Here is a 25,360-nt window from a genome sequence, read left to right as displayed (position 1 = left end):
TGGGACAGAGCTGAGAGGAAGGAAGGTCACCCTGCACTGGGACAGAGCTGAGCGGAAGGAAGTTCACCCTGCACTGGGACAGAGCTGAGAGGAAGGAAGGTCACCCTGCACTGGGACAGAGCTGAGCGGAAGGAAGTTCACCCTGCACTGGGACAGAGCTCAGAGGAAGGACTCCCCGCACTGGGACAGTCATGTCACTCGTGATGATGTCAAATCAATCCATGAAATTTATTTTATAAAGCCCTTTTTACATCAGCAGATGTCACAAAGTTCTTCACAGATACCCAGCCTAAAACCCCAAACAGCAAGCAATGCAGATGTAGAAGAACAGTAGTTAGGAAAAACTCCCTAGAAAGCAGGAACCTTGGAAGAAACCTAGAGAGGATTTGGTGCGATGACATCACTCAGGTGTGCCTGTCAGTTGGCGGGTTAGGGTGAGGGTCAGGTGGGGGGTTGCACCAAGGCATGCTGGGTAAGAGAGACCACCAATCTCCCCCTCCATTCCCACTCTCCTCCCCCCTCTCTCCCCCAGACATCTCCCATCCTCCCACCACCCATTCCTTCTCCTCCCCCGCTCTCTCCCTCCCTCTCTCCCTCCCTCTCTCCCACTCTACTCTCTCCTCCCTCAGAACCAAACTGTAGCGCTTCTTAGCCTCTCTCCCTCCCCCCTTCCTCCCTCCTTCCTCTGTCTGCCAGCTCTCCTCCACCTCCCCCAATCCCTCTATCTTCTCATCCCTACTGTACACTCTGTAGAGATTCTTCCTGTACACATTCTTCCTCCCCACCCCTCCCACTATCCCTCTCTCACTTTCTTCTTTTTCCATCTCTCCCTCCCTCCTGTTTTGTAGTGACATCCCCCCAGCTGTCCCTTCTATTGCTGAGTCCAACATCACAATCACTCTCTCTCCCTCCTCCCCCTCTCTCTCTCCCTCCTCCCCCTCTCTCTCTCCCTCCTCTCTAGAGATGAATAGAACAGAGCGATAGACGGCCTGCACCCCCCCTCCTCCACCCCCTCCTCCCCCTCCTAGAGGCAGGGAGATGGCTTTGACTCCCCTGTTCTCCCCACTGACTCCCCCTTCGTGGCGTTTCAACCTGAGCAGCCTGACTCCCCCCCCCCTTCCTCCACCTCTCCCCCTGTCCAGTAGAGGCCTATAGACGGTCCTGTACATCCTCCACAGCCATAAGCCACTCATACACCCCCACCCCCCAGACAGAACACACAATAACACACACCCTGCAAACAGCCACCAGCAGAACACAGCCCTGGCCCCCACGACACTACCACCCCTCCAGGGATCTGAACCTCCAACCTGTCTGACTGTGGTCACTGGGGAGGTCAGGGTCTGGGTTCTAGGTGGTGGTGGTTGAGTTGGGGTTCTAGGTGGTGGTGGTTGAGTTGGGGCCCTAGGTGGTTGAGATAGGGTTCTATGTGTGATGGCTGTGGTCGTGGTGGGGTGTGGTGAGAGGGTAGTAACCTGTGATGGTCTGTAGAGACCATGATGCTCCCAGCTGTTCCCTCCCCCGAGCCTCCCCCCCTCTGTCCCCTTCCAGCTCTCCTCCCACTCCACCAGGATGGTCACTATCTCCCGCCAAGACCATGTGACCACCTGAAGGGGGGAGGGCCATGTGACTACCTCACCCGGCAGCGGGGGCAGGTGGGTGGGGTCGGTAGGGTGTAGAGGAGGGGTGGTGGGTTTCAGAGTAGCTGTGGTGGTAGTAGGAGTAGGGGTGGTAGTAGGAGTAGGGGTGGTAGTAGGAGTAGGGGTGGTAGTAGGAGTAGGGGTGGTAGTAGGAGTAGGGGTGGTAGTAGGAGTAGGGGTGGTAGTAGGAGTAGGGGTGGTAGTAGGAGTAGGGGTGGTAGTAGGAGTAGGGGTGGTAGTAGGAGTAGGGGTGGTAGTAGGAGTAGGGGTGGTAGTAGGAGTAGGGGTGGTAGTAGGAGTAGGGGTGGTAGTAGGAGTAGGGGTGGTAGTAGGAACAGTGGTTGTGGCTGCTGTGGTGGTAGTTCTGGTAGTGGTGGTGGTGGGCAGTAGAGTAGGGTTAGGTTCAGGTTCAGAGTCTCCAGGGGGGGCGTCGGGTGGGGCACCAGGTGGGCAGTACTCCTCATCCTCCAGCCCCACGATTGGTCGGCCGGCCAGGGAGGGAGGCGTGGCACAGGTAACACTCTCTTCGTCCGGGGTGATGATTATTCCAACCCTTGTGTACACGTTGTGGCCCTGATCATCCAGGTGTTCCTTCAAGTAACCCACCTTCAAATACAATCCAACTTTATTTAAACACACCTAGAGAACGTACCTTACAGGGTTCTGGACTAGACAAGATAACATATCTTACAGGGTTCAAAACTAGAATAGAGAAAATACCTTAAAGGGTTCTAGACTAGAGAACATACCTTACAGGGTTCTAGACTAGACTAGAGAACGTACTTTACAGGGTTCTAGACTAGACTAGAGAACATACCTTACAGGGTTCTAGACTAGAGAACATACCTTACAGGGTTCTAGACTAGAGAACACACCTCACAGGGTTCTAGACTAGACTAGAGAATGTACCTTACATGGTTCTAGACTAGAGAACATGCCTTACAGGGTTCTAGACTAGACTAGAGAATGTACCTTACAGGGTTCTAGACTAGAGAACATACCTTACAGGGTTCTAGACTAGACTAGAGAACATAACTTACAGAGTTCTAGACTAGACTAGAGAACGTACCTTAAAGGGTTCTATACTAGAGAACATACCTTACAGGGTTCTAGACTAGAGAACGTACCTTACAGGGTTCTAGACTAGACTAGAGAACATACCTTACAGGGTTCTATACTAGAGAACACACCTCACAGGGTTCTAGACTAGACTAGAGAACATACCTTACAAGGTTCTAGACTAGAGAACATACCTTACAGGGTTCTAGACTAGAGAACGTACCTTACAGGGTTCTAGACTAGACTAGAGAACATACCTTACAGGGTTCTAGACTAGAGAACATACCTTACAGGGTTCTAGACTAGACTAGAGAACATACCTTACAGGGTTCTATACTAGAGAACATACCTTACAGGGTTCTAGACTAGAGAATGTACCTTACAGGGTTCTAGACTAGAGAACATACCTTACAGGGTTCTAGACTAGACTAGAGAACGTACCTTAAAGGGTTCTATACTAGAGAACATACCTTACAGGGTTCTAGACTGTTCTAGACTAGAGAACGTACCTTACAGGGTTCTAGACTAGACTAGAGAACATACCTTACAGGGTTCTAGACTAGAGAACACACCTCACAGGGTTCTAGACTAGACTAGAGAACATACCTTGCAAGGTTCTAGACTAGAGAACATGCCTTACAGGGTTCTAGACTAGACTGGAGAATGTACCTTAAAGGGTTCTAGACTAGAGAACATACCTTACAGGGTTCTAGACTAGACTAGAGAACATACCTTACAGAGTTCTAGACTAGACTAGAGAACGTTCCTTAAAGGGTTCTATACTAGAGAAAATACCTTACAGGGTTCTAGACTAGAGAAGGTACCTTACAGGGTTCTAGACTAGACTAGAGAACATACCTTACAGGGTTCTAGACTAGAGAACACACCTCACAGGGTTCTAGACTAGACTAGAGAACATACCTTACAAGGTTCTAGACTAGAGAACATACCTTACAGGGTTCTAGAATAGAGAAAATACCTTACAGGGTTCTAGACTAGAGAACATACCTTACAGGGTTCTAGACTAGAGAACACACCTCACAGGGTTCTAGACTAGACTAGAGAATGTACCTTACATGGTTCTAGACTAGAGAACATGCCTTACAGGGTTCTAGACTAGACTAGAGAATGTACCTTACAGGGTTCTAGACTAGAGAACATACCTTACAGGGTTCTAGACTAGACTAGAGAACATACCTTACAGAGTTCTAGACTAGACTAGAGAACGTACCTTAAAGGGTTCTATACTAGAGAACATACCTTACAGGGTTCTAGACTAGAGAACGTACCTTACAGGGTTCTAGACTAGACTAGAGAACATACCTTACAGGGTTCTAGACTAGAGAACACACCTCACAGGGTTCTAGACTAGACTAGAGAACATACCTTACAAGGTTCTAGACTAGAGAACATACCTTACAGGGTTCTAGACTAGAGAACGTACCTTACAGGGTTCTAGACTAGACTAGAGAACATACCTTACAGGGTTCTAGACTAGAGAACATACCTTACAGGGTTCTAGACTAGACTATAGAACATACCTTACAGGGTTCTAGACTAGACTAGAGAACGTACCTTAAATGGTTCTATACTAGAGAACATACCTTACAGGGTTCTAGACTAGAGAATGTACCTTACAGGGTTCTAGACTAGAGAACATACCTTACAGGGTTCTAGACTAGACTAGAGAACGTACCTTAAAGAGTTCTATACTAGAGAACATACCTTACAGGGTTCTAGACTGTTCTAGACTAGAGAACGTACCTTACAGGGTTCTAGACTAGACTAGAGAACATACCTTACAGGGTTCTAGACTAGAGAACACACCTCACAGGGTTCTAGACTAGACTAGAGAACATACCTTACAAGGTTCTAGACTAGAGAACATGCCTTACAGGGTTCTAGACTAGACTGGAGAATGTACCTTAAAGGGTTCTAGACTAGAGAACATACCTTATAGGGTTCTAGACTAGAGAACATACCTTACAGGGTTCTAGACTAGAGAACACACCTCACAGGGTTCTAGACTAGACTAGAGAACGTACCTTAAAGGGTTCTATACTAGAGAACATACCTTACAGGGTTCTATACTAGAGAACATACCTTACATGGTTCTAGACTAGACTAGAGAACATACCTTACAAGGTTCTAGACTAGAGAACATGCCTTACAGGGTTCTAGACTAGACTAGAGAATGTACCTTACAGGGTTCTAGACTAGAGTACATACCTTACAGGGTTCTAGGCTAGAGAACATACCTTACAGGGTTCTATACTAGAGAACATACCTTACAGGGTTCTAGACTAGAGAACGTACCTTACAGGGTTCTAGACTAGAGAATATACCTTACAGGGTTCTAAACTAGAGAACATACCTTACAGGGTTCTAGACTAGACTAGAGAACATACCTTACAGGGTTCTAAACTAGACTAGAGAATGTACCTTACAGGGTTCTAGACTAGAGAACATACCTTAAAGGGTTCTAGACTAGAGAACATACCTTACAGGGTTCTAGACTAGACTAGAGAACATACCTTACAGGGTTCTAGACTAGACTAGAGAACGTACCTTAAAGGGTTCTATACTAGAGAACATACCTTACAGGGTTCTAGACTAGAGAACGTACCTTACAGGGCTCTAGACTATACTAGAGAACATACCTTACAGGGTTCTAGACTAGAGAACACACCTCACAGGGTTCTAGACTAGACTAGAGAACATACCTTACAAGGTTCTAGACTAGAGAACATGCCTTACAGGGTTCTAGACTAGACTGGAGAATGTACCTTAAAGGGTTCTAGACTAGAGAACATACGTTACAGGGTTCTAGACTAGAGAACATACCTTACAGGGTTCTAGACTAGACTAGAGAACATACCTTACAGGGTTCTAGACTAGACTAGAGAACGTACCTTAAAGGGTTCTATACTAGAGAACATACCTTACAGGGTTCTATACTAGAGAACATACCTTACATGGTTCTAGACTAGACTAGAGAACATACCTTACAAGGTTCTAGACTAGAGAACATGCCTTACAGGGTTCTAGACTAGACTAGAGAATGTACCTTACAGGGTTCTAGACTAGAGCACATACCTTACAGGGTTCTAGGCTAGAGAACATACCTTACAGGGTTCTATACTAGAGAACATACCTTACAGGGTTCTAGACTAGAGAACGTACCTTACAGGGTTCTAGACTAGACTAGAGAACATACCTTACAGGGTTCTAGACTAGAGAACATACCTTACAGGGTTCTAGACTAGAGAAAACACCTCACAGGGTTCTAGACTAGAGAACGTACCTTACAGGGTTCTAAACTAGAGAACATACCTTACAGGGTTCTAGACTAGACTAGAGAACATACCTTACAGGGTTCTAGACTAGACTAGAGAATGTACCTTACATGGTTTTAGACTAGAGAACGTACCTTAAAGGGTTCTATACTAGAGAACATACCTTACATGGTTCTAGACTAGACTAGAGAACATACCTTACAAGGTTCTAGACTAGAGAACATGCCTTACAGGGTTCTAGACTAGACTAGAGAATGTACCTTACAGGGTTCTAGACTAGAGAACATACCTTACAGGGTTCTAGACTAGAGAACATACCTTACAGGGTTCTATACTAGAGAACATACCTTACAGGGTTCTAGACTAGACCAGAGAACATACCTTACAGGGTTTTAGACTACAGAACATACCTTACAGGGTTCTAGACTAGAGAACACACCTCACAGGGTTCTAGACTAGAGAACGTACCTAGAGGAGTAGATTAGATGAGAGTTTTAATTTTATTTTTGAACTTAATTTTAACAGGGAAGACATATTTAGACCTAGTCTAGAGAACGTACCTTAAAGGGTTCTATACTAGAGAACATACCTTACATGGTTCTAGACTAGACTAGAGAACATACCTTACAAGGTTCTAGACTAGAGAACATGCATTACAGGGTTCTAGACTAGACTAGAGAATGTATCTTACAGGGTTCTAGACTAGAGAACATACCTTACAGGGTTCTAGACTAGAGAACATACCTTACAGGGTTCTATACTAGAGAACATACCTTACAGGGTTCTAGACTAGAGAACGTACCTTACAGGGCTCTAGACTAGACTAGAGAACATACCTTACAGGGTTCTAGACTAGACTAGAGAACGTACCTTAAAGGGTTCTATACTAGAGAACATACCTTACAGGGTTCTAGACTAGAGAACGTACCTTACAGGGTTCTAGACTAGACTAGAGAACATACCTTACAGGGTTCTAGACTAGAGAACACACCTCACAGGGTTCTAGACTAGACTAGAGAACATACCTTACAAGGTTCTAGACTAGAGAACATGCCTTACAGGGTTCTAGACTAGACTGGAGAATGTACCTTAAAGGGTTCTAGACTAGAGAACATACCTTACAGGGTTCTAGACTAGAGAACATACCTTACAGGGTTCTAGACTAGACTAGAGAACATACCTTACAGGGTTCTAGACTAGACTAGAGAACGTACCTTAAAGGGTTCTATACTAGAGAACATACCTTACAGGGTTCTAGACTAGAGAATGTACCTTACAGGGTTCTAGACTAGACTAGAGAACATACCTTACAGGGTTCTAGACTAGAGAACATACCTTACAGGGTTCTAGACTAGAGAACACACCTCACAGGGTTCCAGACTAGAGAATGTACCTTACAGGGCTCTAAACTAGAGAACAGACCTTACAGGGTTCTAGACTAGAGAACATACCTTACAGGGTTCTAGACTAGACTAGAGAATGTACCTTACATGGTTCTAGACTAGAGAACGTACCTTACAGGGTTCTAGACTAGAGAACATACCTTACAGGGTTCTAGACTAGAGAACATACCTTACAGGGTTATAGACTAGAGAACGTACCTTAAAGGGTTCTATACTAGAGAACATACCTTACATGGTTCTAGACTAGACTAGTGAACATACCTTACAAGGTTCTAGACTAGAGAACATGCCTTACAGGGTTCTAGACTAGACTAGAGAATGTTCCTTACAGGGTTCTAGACTAGAGAACATACCTTACAGGGTTCTAGACTAGAGAACATACCTTACAGGGTTCTATACTAGAGAACATACCTTACAGGGTTCTAGACTAGAGAACGTACCTTACAGGGTTCTAGACTAGACTAGAGAACATACCTTACAGGGTTCTAGACTAGAGAACATACCTTACAGGGTTATAGACTAGAGAACACACCTCACAGGGTTCTAGACTAGAGAACGTACCTTACAGGGTTCTATACTAGAGAACATACCTTACAGGGTTCTAGACTAGACTAGAGAACATACCTTACAGGGTTCTAGATTAGAGAACATACCTTACAGTGTTCTAGACTAGACTAGAGAACATACCTTAAAGGGTTCTAGACTAGAGAACGTACCTTGCAGGGTTCTAGACTAGAGAACAAACCTTACAGGGTTCTAGACTAGACTAGAGAACATACCTTACAGGGTTATAGACTAGACTAGAGAACATACCTTACAGGGTTCTAGACTAGACTAGAGAACACACCTTAAAGGGTTCTAGACTAGACTAGAGAACATACCTTACAGGGTTCTAGACTAGAGAACATACCTTACAGGGTTATAGACTAGACTAGAGAACATACCTTACAAGGTTCTAGACTAGAGAACATGCCTTACAGGGTTCTAGACTAGACTAGAGAATGTACCTTACAGGGTTCTAGACTAGAGAATGTACCTTACAGGGTTCTAGACTCGAGAACGTATCTTACAGGGTTCTATACGAAATAACATACCTTACAGAAGCAGGCCCAGGGGTTCTGCGACAGGTAGGTGTAGGGAACATCAGGTTTGGCGGAGAACCACTGGTCAGGCATGGTTCTGATGCGGTTCTGCTCTAGAACCAGGGTTTCAATGGCCGGGAGGGAGCGGAACATCAGAGGGGGCAGAACAGAGATACGGTTCTGAGACAGCTCCAGGATCTAGAACAAACAACAACAGGGGTGTTAATTGACTTACTAGCTAACTAACTAACTAACGAACAAACTAACTAGTTGACTGACTAGCTAACTAGCTAACTATATAACTGACTAGCTAACTATCTAACTGACTAGCTAACTGACTAACTGACTGACTAGCTAGCTAGCTAACTAACTAGCTGACTTACTAACTAACTAACAAACTCACTGACTAACTAACTAACTAACTAACTGACTAGCTAAATAACTAACTGACTAACTGACTGACTGACTGACTAGCTAACTAGCTAACTTACTGACTAACTGACTAACTGACTCACTGACTAACTGACTAGCTAACTAGCTAACTAACTAACTAACTAACTTACTAACTAGCTAGTTAACTAACTAACTGACTGACTAGATAACTAGCTAACTGACTGACTAGCTAACAAACTAACTGACTGACCAGCTAACTAACTAGATAACGAACTACCTAACTAGCTAGCTAACTAACTAACTAACTGACTAGATAACTAACTAGCTAGCTAACTTACTAACTAAACTGACTAGATAAATAAATAACTGACTGACAAGCTAACTAAGAAACTAGCTAGCTAGTTAACTAACAAACTGACTGACTAGCTAACTGACTGACTGACTGACTGACTAGCTAACTGACTAGCAAATCAGGTAACCAAACAATTAACCAATAAAAAAATATACTAATTAACTAAGTGGCGTACTGACCTGTAGCAGTCTGAGCCCAGAGAAGGACAGGTCGTCTAGTGTCTCCAGGAGGTTCTGGTCCAGATAGAGTTCTAGCAGGCCCGGTGTGGCCCTGAAGGAGTGAGGGGGCAGGGTTCTAATGCGGTTCCCTACCAAGCGTAGAACCCCCAGGGTAGGGAGAACTGGGCCAGGGGACAGGGGAACCTCTGGAACCGCGTTGTGGCTGAGATCTATCTCATAGAGCTCTGGGAAGTGACTATAGGAGAACCAGGTTAGACTGGAGAACTGGTTCTGGGGAAAGATCAGCACCTAGAACACAGGAGAGATTATGATAATGTAGTATAGTAGAGTAAAGTAGATTAGAGGAGAGTTTTAATTTTATTTTTGAACTTTTATTTTAACAGGGAAGACATATTTAGACCTAGGTCTCTTTTACAAATGTGCCCTGTATCTACAACATAAATATACACATTATACCCGCCCCAAAAATATATATACACATTAAAATACAAAAACACAGTCATATAAAGATCCAGTCCATTTAGAAAATTGGAGGCCCCTTACACTTCAGTGTTGTGATGCAAAAATTCTAGCAAAATGTATAGCGCATAGAATTAAAAAGGTATTGTCGGTGTGACACTCTGGCTCTATGGACTTTGATTTTGAGCCAGGGTTGTTATTTTTCACTTGGGTGTATTTCTATGTTGGTTATTCTAGTTGTTTATTTCTATGTTTGGTTGGAGTATCTTGATTAGTCATATGACTCCCAATCGGAGGTAACGAGTGTCAGCTGTCGGCTCGTTATCTCTGATTGGGAGCCATATTTATACTGTGTGTTTTCACTTTGTGTTTGTGGGTTTTTGTTCCATGTTTCTGTCAGTGTTACAGAGGACTTCACTATCGTCATTTGTTGTTTTTTGTGGTTGCTTTATTAAATAAAGTCATCATGTTCACTCCACGCGCTGCGTATTGGTCCGCTTCTTCAGACGATCGTGACAGAAAAACCCACCATAGAAGGACCAAGCAGCGTGTCCAGGAGCAAGACAGCTGGACATGGGAGGAAGCGCCTGGTAAGGAGCTCGAGAGGCTGGCGATGGCCCAGGTGGGCAAATCGTGGTCCTGGGAGGACATGCTCGGGGGCAAGGGACCTTGGGGGAAGATCAAGGCCCTGGCGAGAGAGGAGCAACGGCGTCAGCAGGGCCATCATCGTTGGAAGGACGAGAGGCAACCCCAAAAAGTTTTTGGGGGGGGCACATGGCTTTAGGCGGCTGGGCAGCAGGAGGCTGCTACAGGGAGACGTGGAGAGAAGGCTATCGGATTACGGGAGCCATTGGCGAGTAGAGGAAGGGAAGTTGTTGCGGCACGGCGTGAGAGACTGATGTGTGTTACCAGTCCGGTCCGGCCCGTTCCTGATCCCCAGTTAAAGCCAGTGGTGTGTGTTCCCAGTACGGACCGGCCTGTTCCTACTCCACGCATCAAGCCCACGGTGTGCGTCGCCAGCCCAGCCCGGCCTGTTCCTGCTCCACGCACAGAACCTACGGTGTGCGTCGCCAGCCCAGCCCGGCCTGTTCCTGCTCCACGCACCAAGGATACGGTGTGCGTCGACAGCCCTGCCCGGCCTGTTCCTGCTCCACGCACCAGGCCCGCGGTGTGCGTCGCCAGCCCAGCCCGGTCTGTTCCTGCTCCACGCACAGAACCTACGGTGTGCGTCGCCAGCCCAGCCCGGCCTGTTCCTGCTCCACGCACAGACCCTATGGTGTGCGTCGCCAGCCCAGCCCGGCCTGTTCCTGCTCCACGCACCAAGGATACGGTGTGCGTCGACAGCCCTGCCCGGCCTGTTCCTGCTCCACGCACCAAGGATACGGTGTGCGTCGACAGCCCGACCCGGCCTGTTCCTGCCACTCGCACCAAACTGACGGTGCGCGTCGCCAGCCCGGTCCGGCCTGTTCCTGCCACCCGCACCAAGTCTACGGTGCGCGTCGCCAGCCCGGTCCGGCCTGTTCCTTCTCCCCGCACTAGCCCTGAGATGCGTGTCCTCAGCCCGGTACCTCCAGTTCCGGCACTACGCGCCAGGCCTAAGGTGCGCCTCAGACGGCCAGAGTCTGCCGTCTGCCCAACGGCGCCTGAACTGCCCGTCTGCCCAACGGCGCCTGAACTGCCCGTCTGCCCAACAGCGCCTGAACTGCCCGTCTGCCCAACGGCGCCTGAACTGCCCGTCTGCCCAACGGCGCCTGGACTGCCCGTCTGCCCAACGGCGCCTGAACTGCCCGTCTGCCCAACGGCGCTTGAACTGCCCGTCTGCCCAACGGCGCTAAAGCCGCCCGTCTGTACTGAACCTGCAAAGCCGCCCGTCTGCCATGAGCCTTCAGAGCCGTCCGCCAGACCGGGAGCCGCTAGAGCCTTCCGCCAGACAGGAGCCGCTAGAGCCTTCCGCCAGACAGGATCAGCCAGAGCCTTCCGCCAGACAGGATCAGCCAGAGCCTTCCGCCAGACAGGATCAGCCAGAGCCTTCCGCCAGACAGGATCAGCCAGAGCCTTCCGCCAGACGGGATCAGCCAGAGCCTTCCGCCAGACAGGATCAGCCAGATCCGTCAGCCAGCCATGAGCAGCCAGATCCGTTAGCCAGCCGCGAGCAGCCAGATCCGTCAGCCAGCCATGAGCCGTCCAGCCAGGATCCGCCAGAGCCGTCCAGCCAGGATCCGCCAGAGCCGTCCAGCAAGGATCCGCCAGAGCCGTCCAGCCAGGATCCGTCAGAGCCGTCCAGCCCGGATCCGCCATTCAGTCCGGAGCTGCCCCTCAGTCCGGTGCTGCCCCTTAGTCAGGTACTGTCCCTTAGCCCGGTGCTGCCCCTTAGTCCGGTGCTGCCCCTTAGCCCGGTGCTGCCCCTTATCCCGGTGCTGCCCCTTATCCCGGTGCTGCCCCTTAGTCCGGTGCTGCCCCTTAGTCTGGTGCTGCCCCTTATCCTGGTGCTGCCCCTTCTCCTGGTGCTGTCCCTTAGTCCGGTGTTGCCCCTTAGTCCGGTGCTGCCTCTTAGTCCGGTGCTGCCCCTTAATCCAGTGGGGTTATATTGGAGGGTGGTCATTTGGAGGAGGCTACGTAAGCAGGTAGTGACTATGGTGGGGTGGGGACCACGACCAGTGCCAGAGCCGCCACCATGGACAGACGCCCACCCAGACCCTCCCCTAGACTGTATGCTGGTGCGCCCGGAGTTCGCACCTTTAGGGGGGGGTACTGTGACACTCTGGCTCTATGGACTTTGATTTTGAGCCAGGGTTGTTATTTTTCACTTGGGTGTATTTCTATGTTGGTTATTCTAGTTGTTTATTTCTATGTTTGGTTGGAGTATCTTGATTAGTCATATGACTCCCAATCGGAGGTAACGAGTGTCAGCTGTCGGCTCGTTATCTCTGATTGGGAGCCATATTTATACTGTGTGTTTTCACTTTGTGTTTGTGGGTTTTTGTTCCATGTTTCTGTCAGTGTTACAGAGGACTTCACTATCGTCATTTGTTGTTTTTTGTGGTTGCTTTATTAAATAAAGTCATCATGTTCACTCCACGCGCTGCGTATTGGTCCGCTTCTTCAGACGATCGTGACAGTCGGACATTATTCATTGTAATCAGACAGGTTTTTTACATGGACGATACATTGTAGATAATATAAGGTAAGTACTGGAAACAATAGAACACTGAAAAATCTGGGAAACCAGGCCTGCTATTCATAGCTGACTTTGAAAAGGCATTTGAAAAATTACAACTGGAGTTTATATATAAATGTCTGGACCATTTCAATTTTGGAGAATCTCTTATAAAATGGGTTAAAATCATGTATACATTTACATTTACATTTACGTCATTTAGCAGACGCTCTTATCCAGAGCGACTTACAAATAGGTGCATTCACCTTATAGCCAGTGGGATAACCACTTTACAATGTTTTTTTGTTTTTTTTGGGGGGGGTGGGGGGTGGGTTGGGGTAAGGGGGGGGTAGAAGGATTACTTTATCCTATCCCAGGTATTCCTTAAAGAGGTGGGGTTTCAAATGTCTCCGGAAGGTGGTGAGTGACTCCGCTGTCCTGGCGTCGTGAGGGAGCTTGTTCCACCATTGGGGTGCCAGAGCAGCGAACAGTTTTGACTGGGCTGAGCGGGAACTATGCTTCCGCAGAGGTAGGGAGCCAGCAGGCCAGAGGTGGATGAACGCAGTGCCCTCGTTTGGGTGTAGGGACTGATCAGAGCCTGAAGGTACGGAGGTGCCGTTCCCCTCACAGCTCCGTAGGCAAGCACCATGGTCTTGTAGCAGATGCGAGCTTCAACTGGAAGCCAGTGGAGTGTGCGGAGGAGCGGGGTGACGTGAGAGAACTTGGGAAGGTTGTAACCTAGTAACCCTAGGTGTAAAATAGTCAATAATGGCTATTTCTCCTAAAGTTTTAAACTGTCAAGAGGAGTAAAACAAGGTTGTCCACTATCGGCAAACCTTTTTATCATGGCCATGGAAATGTTAGCTATTAAAATCAGATCCAACAATAATATCAAGGGATTAGAAATCTAGGGTTTAAAAACAAAGGTGTCATTGTACGCTGATGATTCATGTTTTCTTTTAAATCCACAATTTGAATCCCTCCACAGCCTCATAGAGGATGTAGATATATTTTTGAAACTCTGGATTACAACCAAATTACAATAAATGTACTATATTATCTATTGGATCACTAAAAAATACTATTTTTACATTACCATGTAGTTTACCAATAAAACGGTCTGACGGTGATGTGGATATACTCAGAATACATATCCCAAAGGAAATAAATGATCTCACTCCAATACATTTTAATAGAAAATTAGCGAAAATAGATAAGATCTTGCTACCATGGAAAGGTAAATACCTGTCTATTTGTGGAAAAATCACCCTGATTAACTCTTAGTATTATCCCAGTTTACCTATTTGCTTATGGTCTTGCCTATACCTAGCGAACAGTTTTTTAAATTATATGAGAAAAAAATATTCCATTTTATTTTGAACGGCAAGCCAGACAAAATTAAACGGGCCTATTTATATAATGAATATGAATTCGGTGGACAGAAATGATTCAATATTAAAGCATTAGACCCATCACTAAAAGCTTCAGTCATACAAAAGTTACACTTAAATCCAAACTGTTCAAGAATGGCCTTTTTCACTTTATTCAGATTACAAACTCTCACTTTCAGTTATTTGAAAAGGAAATAATCTCCCAAATATCACTATTTCTAAAACAAGCCATAGAAAGTTGGTTACAATTTCAATTTAATCCTCCAGAAACGACTGAACAAATAATGCAACAAATATTGTGGTTAAATTCAAATATACTAATTAATAAAAACCTTTATTTTAGGATTTTTTTTTTTTTTAAAGGTATAATCTTCATAAATTATATCATATGTAGGACTGGTGGAGTTATGTCGCACATGCAGCCAACAAAAACATATGGAAATGTCTGTTCTACCCAAAATTACAACCAAATAATTGCAGCCTTACCGCAAAAATGGAAGAGGAAAGTGGAAGGGGGAGAAAGTGAGGAACTTGTCTGTCCTGCATTAAACAACATAATTGGTTAAAGGAAATTGTGATAAATAAAAAAGTATACCAGTTTCATTTAAGGACCAAAGGATTGACAGCCGTCCCATATAGATTGCAAAATAGTTGGGAAGAGATTTTTGACGTACCGATTCCATGGCATAGTGTTTAAGAACTGATACGCAAAACGACGCCGGATTCAAAACTTTGAATTTTTCAATTTAAATGATTATACAAAATGATTGCTACCAATAGAATGTTATTTATATGGGGGATACAATCTTCCCAGCTCTGCAGATTTTGCTGCGAAAAGACAGAATCATTAGATCATTTGTTTTGGTACTGTCCATTTGTAGCTTGTTTTTGGTCACAGGTCCAGGAATGGCTGAAGGATTGCAATATTTACCTGGAGCTAACCCTGCAGATAGCATTACTGGGTGATCTGAAAAGTCATAGTCAATCGATCAATAATATAATAATACTTTTAGCAAAAATGTTTATTTTCAATTTACAATCTGTAGAAACAATGAGAATAGAAAGGTTCAGAACTTTTGTGAAACATCACAGTACAGTTGAAAAATATATGGCAAATAGAAATCCAATATGGATGGTGTTAAGAGATAGATGGGAGGAGTTGAACGGAGTTGAAGGATGGGACTAATAACAACAACTAATAACAACAAGATAACTAATGTAAAACATGCTGTGTCCATAATAAGTATATAGGTTATAGGTTGAGAGCTTTTGTGAAAGAGCACAGTTAGGAAGATATGGCATATAGAAGCAAACCGGATGGACATCATGAAAATGATCGGAGAGGTTGAGGGTAGAGGAAGTTCAGGAGCAAAAACAAACAAAATATAATTATTGTAAATTTGACTGTGTCCATAAAATGTATGTATAAGCTGTACATTTTAGGCCTAATCGTTGTTGTTCACTAGTCTACTCCAATTAGGGAAGGGGTGTATATAAATGTATGTATATGTATTTATATGTATGTACAGTGTATGTGTATATGTATGTTTATATGTATGTGTATATGTATGTATATGTATATATATACATATATTTGCGGGAAAAAAACATATGGGGGATTGGAAGTGATGCAGACACTTACATTGATGGAAGTTAGAATCTATCTGCAATATTAAAGCTGGAAGTTTATGAAGTCGGGTCTTGTAAACAAAAAGGGAGTAATGTAGAGATCTACGGGTCTTTAGCGAAGTCCAGCCAACCTTTTGATACAGGATAGACTGATGAGTATTAAAACTGTCCCCTGTAACAAAGCGAAGGGCACGATGGTAGACGGCATCCAAAGGGTTAAGAGTAGTAGCAGCTGCACTTTGATAAATAATATCACCATAATCAGGAACAGATCAAAAGGTTGACTGGCCTCCCGAGTGGCACAGCGGTCTAAGGCACTGCATTGTAGTGCTTGAGGCGTCACTACAGACCCGGGTTCGATCCCAGGCTGTGCTACCTGCCGGAGTGATGCCAGCTAGCTACCCGCCGGAGTGATGCTAGCTAGCTACCCGCCGGAGTGATGCTAGCTAGCTACCCGCCGGAGTGATGCCAGCTAGCTACACGCCGGAGTGATGCTAGCTAGCTACCTGCCAGAGTGATGCTAGCTACCAGCCGGAGTGATGCTAGCTAGCTACCTGCCAGAGTGATGCCAGCTAGCTACCCGCCGGAGTGATGCCAGCTAGCTACCCGCCGGAGTGATGCTAGCTAGCTACCCGCCGGAGTGATGCCAGCTAGCTACTCGCCGGAGTGATGCTAGCTAGCTACCTGCCAGAGTGATGCTAGTGTAACAGGTCAAAGAATTACAGATTTTTGCAACCGTTCATTTTTTATTTTATTTTGTGAGTTGATTTCACCAAAATATTGTATTGTTCAGCATTTCGTGTAGTTTACAGATATTGGGAGAGTTAGTTGTGTAAGTGCGCCCTCTAGAGTGTTGGTTTGGTTATATGCGGAGGGATGTCATGCTTTTCTCAGTCTGCATTGTACTCGACTGAGAGAGATATGTTTTCACTTCGGCGTGATATAAACTTGATATACCTGTTAAAACTAAAACGTTTCAGTGCACATAGTAACTTGTATGTATATTATATGATGAGTGTACGTACATTTAATCAAGCTGTGTCGTGAATTTAGCACCGGAACACAACGCAGTAGTCGGCAACGAGCAGACCGCGCCGGCTACATTGGTGCCGTGACCCGGATATCTTCGCTTCAGATCATCGCCAGGGTGATCGCCGGTGGTTGCTGTGACGAGTAGGAACCTCTTCGGAACGTTGACAAGTATAAGGGCAAACATTAATGTGTAAATTGTAGCTCTTAATTGCTTACCTCAGCTACTTCTATCATTTTACAATTTTTTTTTCATATTCACATGTTCTGGTGATTCACATATCATTACCATAGTCTATTACAACTTTCTATTTTGTTTTTTTAATGACTGATGGTAAGGATGCGTAGACACCATTTAGTGTTGGAGATGCTGCAGGGGTAAGCCTGGGGAGGGGCAGGTTTATGAGTAGGGTGGAGAGCACGCCAGTTAGGGGTGCTGGTATACTAGGCAGACCTGTACTCTCGTCCACACGCTTACGCACTGATGAATATTCCCCCGCACCACACATGCGTAGCTTAGGAGATGCTCCAGACATTGCAAGCAGCGTTAGTTCAGTGGGCCGTCCTGCATTTTCATACACTCACACCCAAACAGATGAACATTCTCCACGTCAGCCAGTGTCTAGTTCACATGTGAGTTCTGCAGACCTAGGGAGTCTCATCACACAGTTAGCTCATGAAATAGGAGAGAACATTGCTAGCCAATTACAGAGATCTGTTGGTAGTGCCGATAACCAAACCACTCCTACGCCTAGCCTGAACTTAGGATATGGACAGTCTGATTTGAACATGACAGGAGTAAAGTTAGTCATGAAGACAGATGTCAAAGAGCCGCCGTACTTCAGGGGTGATGGAACAGACAAACACACAGTGCATGAGTGGGAAGAGATTATGAGCGTTTACCTGAATAAGAGGGGTGTACACCCGCAAGAGCACTCCCAGGAGATAATGTCAAGACTAATGGGAAAGGCTAGAGACATTGTTAAAGTTACCCTGCGCAGTATGCCATCGCTGCAGCCAGCTGAGAACTCCAAGCTCGTCTTTGATATTCTGAAACAACATTTCAGTGAGTTAACCTACTCCTCTATGCCTTTAGCAGATTTCTATAACACACTTCCTCTGGCCGGAGAAAGTCCCATGGACTATTGGATACGCTTGAACAAGGCTGTGGATGTCGCAGATTAGTGTCTGAGAAGGCAGGGGCGAAACATTGAGGACCCCTCTCACGAAGTCACAATGATGCTGGTGAAACACTGTCCCGACCCCGCTCTTGCAAGTGTCCTAAAGTGCAAAACAGCTGAAAAGTGGACAGCAAATGAGATTCAGGAACACCTCGTTGAACATCAGAGAGAGGCTAGAACAATGTGTCAAGCCAAATCTTATTGGCCAAAGAACATTGGTGCACATGCTCAGGCATTAACCACAGAGACAGTCGCTGCTGAAAACCCAACAGACCTTACTGGTTACCCAAAGGCAATGGGGCTTCCATCCTCTCCTCAGACAGAGAGCATCTGCATGCAGTCTCTCATTGGCTTGCTGAACCGTGTGCTAGAGCAGACGGCACACACAACAGCAGTCGTGCCACCAAGCAGGGGGCCAGCAGCCATTGTTCAGAGTAGATGTAAAGTCTGTCAGTCTGCCGAACATTCAACTACTGCACACTGTAGACAGGCGAACCTCTGTATGGGCTGTTACAAGCCCGGCCACTGGAAGAGAGAATGCCAACAGCGCCGGCCAAGAATTAACGCTCAGCCACAGTTAGCGCACACACCACCTAACTCTGAGCAAGTTGGAGCCAGTTTAAACTAGATAGCTCACATACGGAAAGGGGATGTGTGAGCGTTGAAGATTCAACCCTTGAAGAAAGTGAAGAATTGAAGGAGATGTATGTCAATGTCTGTAAAGCAATGTCTGATAATTGCACGGTAATTGTTAAGAATATTCACAGAGTTGAGACGTTCAGTGAGTTATTTCACGCACCGGTGACAGTTAATGGCTGTGCTCAGTTGCAAGGGCTCCTCGATACAGGCTCAATGGCCTGCACGATAAGTGAAGAGGCAGAGCAGAGACTACTATCGGATAGCGTCTTGACCCCACATCAAGAACTCTCACAGCATATCATCCTTGTTGGCTGTGGAGGAGTACAAGTGCGCCCCAAGTGCATGTATGACATGGAACTAAGTCTGTATGGGGAAAAGTGCATGGTCCCAGTTCTGGTGATCACTGGTCAGAAAGACGACATAATAGTAGGCACCAACATGTTGAAACGTGTACTGCATCAGCTGAAAAACGAGAACAGTTATTGGACACTTATCTCGAGCAACACAAAAGGGTCTCCAGATGGCGAACAGTTTCTAGAAATGATGACCAGTCTCACAAGATGGAGGGGGTGAAGATGTCCCAGGAAAAGTAGGGACAGTGAAGCTAACTCAGGCGGTGACTCTCCTTCCCAAACAAGAGTACCTGCTGTGGGGAAGACTGCCAAGTAATATACCCAAGTCACCTGGGAGTACAGTTATGGTGGAGCCTACAACCTCCAGGTGTGTGCCTCGGGGCATTATGGTGGGGAGAGTGGTAACACCGCTATGGGGAGATGGCTGGATTCCCATGAAAATCACTAATATCTCAGACAAACCACTCACACTGAAAAGGAACAGCAAACTTGCGGACGTCTCTACTTGTGTTGCAGCTGAAGATCTCACACTGTTCCAGGGTTCCTGTCAGAGTGATGCTGGCTCTGTTAGAGTGACTCATGTGAAACAGGACGACAACGGTGACCTGAAAGACAGACTGCAGAAGTCTGGTCTAGGAAATGTCGACATTGATCATTGTGAAGCGAGCCCCTCCACCAAGTTCCAACTTGTGACATTGCTGGAGAAATATCAGGATATATTTTCAAAGCATCATCTTGACTGTGGAGAAGCCAAGGGCTTTGCTCATAGGATCCGCCTCACTGACGACCGTCCCTTCCGTCTTCCATATCGCAGAGTGCCGCCAGCCCACTATCAAAAGCTGCGCCAAGTTCTCACCGAGATGGAGGAACAGGAAATCATACGGAAATCAATGAGTGAATATGCTTCTCCACTCGTGATGGTTTGGAAGAAAAATGGCGACCTCCGGATATGCACAGACTTTCGATGGCTGAATGCAAGAACTATCAAGGATGCTCATCCTTTGCCCCATCAATCGGACTGCTTGGCTGCCCTTGGCGGTAATGCTGTCTTCAGCACCATGGACCTCACGTCTGGATTTTATAACTTGCCCATGCATGAAGAGGACAAGAAATACACTGCCTTTTCCTCCCCTTTAGGTCTGCACGAGTATAACAGAATGCCACAGGGGCTTTGCAACAGTCCAGCGTCCTTCATGAGGATGATGCTGAGTATCTTTGGCGATCTTAACTTCAGCAGTCTCTTGTGCTACCTAGATGATCTCTTGATATTTGCCCCCAATGAACAGCAGGCCCTCAGCAGATTAGAGGTTGTTTTCCAGAGGCTACGGGAGCACAATCTAAAGTTGAGTCCAAAAAAATGCCATCTGTTGCGGAGATCTGTGAAGTTTCTCGGACACATCGTTGACAGTGACGGTGTTGCTGTTGACCCAGAGAAGGTCGAGGTCATCACCAAAATGTCAAAGAGGGACTTGATGGAAGATGATGGCTGCACTCCTTCAGTTCGCAGAGTGAAGTCGTTCCTGGGGATGGTATTTTATTACCAACACTACATACCAAATTGCTCCTCCATCGCAAAACCCCTGTTTGCTCTCACAGCTGGCCAGAAACGGAGAGGAAAGGCCGGGAAGTACAGTCAGAATGCGGGAGTCTACAGAAAGCTCAAACCTGCGGATTGGACCCTTGACTGCGATTCCGCTTTCGCCGGCCTTAAGGAGAAGCTCCTGAATTGTGTGGTCCTTAGCCATCCAGACTTTACTAAGCCCTTGGTTCTGTCCATTGATGCGTCTCTTGATGGCCTTGGGGCAGTTCTGTCCCAGATACCAGAAGGAGAAACGAAGGCACGCCCGATCGCATTTGCCAGCAAGACCCTCACTGGCTCACAAAAGAGGTATCCTGCTCACCGACTGGAGTTCTTGGCGCTCAAATGGAGTGTTTGTGAAAAATTCAGCCACTGGTTGAAAGGCCACACTTTTACAGTGTGGACCGACAATAATCCTTTGACCTATATAATGACCAAACCAAAACTTGATGCTTGCGAACAGAGGTGGGTGGCAAAGCTTTCCCCATACACCTTCAGTATCAAACACATTCCTGGGGTAAAGAACATTGTGGCAGATGCCCTGAGTAGAGATCCGTTTGCTAAATCAGTGAGCCAAAGGTTGATCAGTGAGCCCTATGAAAGTATTTTGGCCGAGGCGGAGGGAACCAAAGAGGAGAAAGTCCAAGATCTCTTCCGGAGTAAGACCCAGTGTCTCCAGGCACTTGATGCAGGGTGCTGTGTAACTATGGACCCCACTCAAGACAGGCTGGCCGGCAGTCAAGAACCCTCTCATGTGAAATCTGCTTGTGAAGCTCATGTAGAGTGGGAAAGGGGAGCAGAGATAAGAGCAACACAGTTTCTCAATGCTCTTCCCCAGGCGGTGCCCTCAGAACAAGACACACTTCCAGCCCTCTCCATCGGCGAGCTGAGGCACAGCCAGGAAATAGATCCAGTTATCAGGGAAGTCCTGCCACTCATTCAGAGGGGTGAGCCACCACCTAGGCGAGGGAGGAGGAGGTTAGCTCTTACGACCCAGACACTGTGCAAGCAGTGGCATCATCTAAAAGTCCAGGACGGAGTCCTATATAGGGTAACCAAAGACCCATTAAGCAGAGAGAAGAGGTATCAGTTTGTGCTGCCTGCTAGCTTGAAGGCCAAAGCTCTCGCTGGTGTGCATGATTTCGCTGGGCATCAAGGGCAGGCTAGAACAGCACACCTCGCCCGACAGCGTTTCTTCTGGCCGCAAATGGGAAGAGACATCAAGGAATATGTGAAATGCTGCCAACGCTGTATCCTTGAAAAGACCCCTGAACCAGCTGCCCGAGCTCCCTTGGAGAGCATTCGCACTTCGGCACCCATGGAGCTGGTGTACATTGATTTTTGGAGTGCTGAGGACTGTAAGCAAAGATCTGTCGATGTGTTAGTCATAACAGACCACTTTACAAAATTGGCTCATGCCTTTCCCTGCATAAACCAAACTGCAAAGCAAATAGCAAAGAAGTTATGGGATAACATATTCTGCATCTACGGTTTCCCAGAGCGAATACATTCTGATCAAGGGGCCAATTTTGAAAGCAAACTCATAGCTGAACTCCTCAGCCTCACAGGGATTATGAAAACACACACAACAGCATACCATCCCATGGGAAATGGGCAAACCGAAAGGTTCAATAGGACACTTGGCAGTATGTTGCGTGCCCTACCCCTGACAGCTAAGCAACACTGGGCCCAACAGATACAGACTTTGACTTTTGCGTATAATGCCACCACTCATGAAACAACTGGATATCCTCCATTCTATTTGATGTATGGTCGAGTCCCCAGACTCTCAGTAGACATGGTCTTCAAACAAGTCTTGAGGGATCCAGTCGTGGTGAATTATAAGACCTATGCAGAGAAACTGATGGCGAACCTCCATGTGGCTGCCGACATAGCTCAGCAGCATGCGAGGAAAGGACAGCAACATCAAGCTGATGGCTACAACAAGAGAGTTCGTGGAACCCACTTGAACGTTGGCGACCGAGTTTTGTTAGCTAATAAAGCAGAGAGAGGGAAGAGGAAGTTAGCGGATAAGTGGGAAGCCACTATGTATACCATCATAGACCGGAACCCTCAGACTCACGTTTACAAAGTCAGAGACGAAAGTGGGAAAACAAAAGTTGTTCATCGGAATTTGATGTTGGACGTGAGCTTCTTGCCCATGCCAGAACTAAGCGATGAAGAGATGAATGGAGCTGCCTCAGATGTGGCCAGTGAGTTTCAGCCTCCTTCTGTTGATGCTTTGAGTGGCCTAGCAGTAGATGCTTCTGAGGACCGTACATGTTCGTGGTTAAACGCATTCCTCTGACTCTGAGTCTATTGGAGAAGCTGATGAGTCTGAGATGGAGAATGAGATGCCCCACTCTCTGTCCAGGAAGTCTGTTCAACTGACACCCACGAGAGCCCAGTCTAAAGAGGTCAGAGGCCAAGGGGAAAATGAATACTCACCTGTGAGAGACTTGTCGGATTCCAGTGACCCCCCTGATTTGCACATGACTGACACTGACTCTGTTGCCCCAATTGATGTTCCTGACTTAGATGAGACAGGGTCTTCGGACGTCAATTCACCTGTTACACTGATTGATAGTCAGATACCCTCCCAAGTACAAGGGTTTGAAAGTCAGGTTGTCAGAACACGTACTGGCAGGGTTGTTAAGGCAGTCGATCGCTTGATAGAGAACATGGTGCAAAACCACTCACCAAGGGTTTTGTTACAGGAGTCAGAAGGTCACTGTCTTTCCGTTCTTTATTTTAGATACATTTTTGAGATTAAGATATTTTTCTTTATTACCAGTAGTATGACCTGAGTCATGAGATGTTCATAATGGAGGGAAAGTGTTCCAAGATTTCATATGATGTATAAGGCATCATATTCACTAGAAGGGGCAGTAGCCTGATCAACTGCTGTTTTCTTTTAACTTACTTTGTAAGTAGCTTTATACGCTGTATATGGGAAATGGAGTCCCAGGGCTATCTTGGACCAAGTGGACAAGAGTTTTATTCTATATGTTTTTGGTTATTTTCCACCCTCGAAGTGTGAAGGATTTTGGTGAAATTAAAGAGGGGTGAATGTAACAGGTCAAAGAATTACAGATTTTTGCAACCGTTCATTTTCTATTTTTTATTTTATTTTGTGAGTTGATTTCACCAAAATATTGTATTGTTCAGCATTTCGTGTAGTTTACAGATATTGGGAGAGTTAGTTGTGTAAGTGCGCCCTCTAGAGTGTTGGTTTGGTTATATGCGGAGGGATGTCATGCTTTTCTCAGTCTGCATTGTACTCGACTGAGAGAGGTATGTTTTCACTTCGGCGTGATATAAACTTGATATACCTGTTAAAACTAAAACGTTTCAGTGCACATAGTAACTTGTATGTATATTATATGATGAGTGTACGTACATTTAATCAAGCTGTGTTGTGAATTTAGCTATTTTTGAGAGTTTGAGAAATTGCTAACTTAGCTAACCTCGTGTTTTGTTTAGCTGTAAGTTAGCGATCGTCATTCTATCCTCTTGTGTTGAAGCCCACGTTGTTCTTTTTATGTTAGGCGGATTCTGGTCGAGGGTAGAGTTTTGAAAATTTTCTCTCCTTGATGTTGAACAGGTATGTATTCCCTACATCAGGTTAAAAATATGTGTTCATTTAAAATGTTTTCATGTATTGATTAGTGTTTAATGGCACTGAAAAGCTCCAATGTGAAGGATTACATGTTGCTTCGTGCATATTATTGTATGTATTAACTATTTGAAAGATGGTTTATGTCATGTTGCACAGTATTAATGTAAAGGCTTAAAGCTCAGAGTTTTTGGCAGAGATAGCATGCAATATGACACATACATAAGATATACACCAGATGCAATGTTTATTTTCCAATTATGTTGTATTTTATTCCTTGTATTTTTGAATGTGATTATATTCAGTCTGCATTGTACTCGACTGAGAGAGGCGGATTCTGGTCGAGGGTAGAGTTTTGAACATTTTCTCTCCTTGATGTTGAACAGATTGAGAGAGTTGTACACAATAAAGTGCCTTCAAGTATGCCAGTGTCTTGTCTTCAGTGCACCGGAACACAACGCAGTAGTCGGCAACGAGCAGACCGCGCCGGCTACACTAGCTACCAGCCAGAGTGATGCTAGCTAGCTACCCGCCGGAGTGATGCTGGCTAGCTATCCGCCGGAGTGATGCTAGCTAGCTACCCACCGGAGTGATGCCAGCTAGCTACTCGCCGGAGTGATGCAAGCTAGCTACCTGCCAGAGTGATGCTAGCTACTAGCCAGAGTGATGCTAGCTAGCTACCTGCAAGAGTGATGCCAGCTAGCTACCCGCCGGAGTGATGCCAGCTAGCTACACGCCGGAGTGATGCTAGCTAGCTACCAGCCGGAGTGATGCTAGCTACCTGCCAGAGTGATGCTAGCTACCTGCCAGAGTGATGCTAGCTAGCTACCCGCCGGAGTGATGCTAGCTAGCTACCTGCCAGAGTGATGCTAGCTAGCTACCCGCCGGAGTGATGGACATCAAATAATTGTTACCAACATCAA

General features: G+C 46.0%; 1 protein-coding gene across 1 annotated transcript in view; it reads right to left on the bottom strand.

Annotated features, from left to right (window-relative positions):
• Window positions 1-1,336: 1,336 nt before the first annotated feature.
• Window positions 1,337-25,360, bottom strand: part of LOC121556901 (platelet glycoprotein Ib alpha chain) — a 27,267-nt gene continuing 3,243 nt past the window's right edge. Inside the window, exons 3-6 of the mRNA XM_045213889.1 lie at window positions 9,405-9,692; window positions 8,493-8,678; window positions 1,640-2,246; window positions 1,337-1,404 (exon numbers count right to left, since the gene is read on the bottom strand). Of these exons, the coding sequence (XP_045069824.1) occupies window positions 1,337-1,404; window positions 1,640-2,246; window positions 8,493-8,678; window positions 9,405-9,692 (1,149 nt within the window). The remainder of the gene's footprint in view (window positions 1,405-1,639; window positions 2,247-8,492; window positions 8,679-9,404; window positions 9,693-25,360) is intronic.

The sequence above is a fragment of the Coregonus clupeaformis genome, unplaced genomic scaffold (assembly GCF_020615455.1).
Source record: "Coregonus clupeaformis isolate EN_2021a unplaced genomic scaffold, ASM2061545v1 scaf0168, whole genome shotgun sequence".
Classification (NCBI taxonomy): domain Eukaryota; kingdom Metazoa; phylum Chordata; class Actinopteri; order Salmoniformes; family Salmonidae; genus Coregonus; species Coregonus clupeaformis.
The sequence above is the reverse complement of the archived record's forward strand: the minus strand, read 5'-3'. Positions and strand labels throughout refer to the sequence as shown.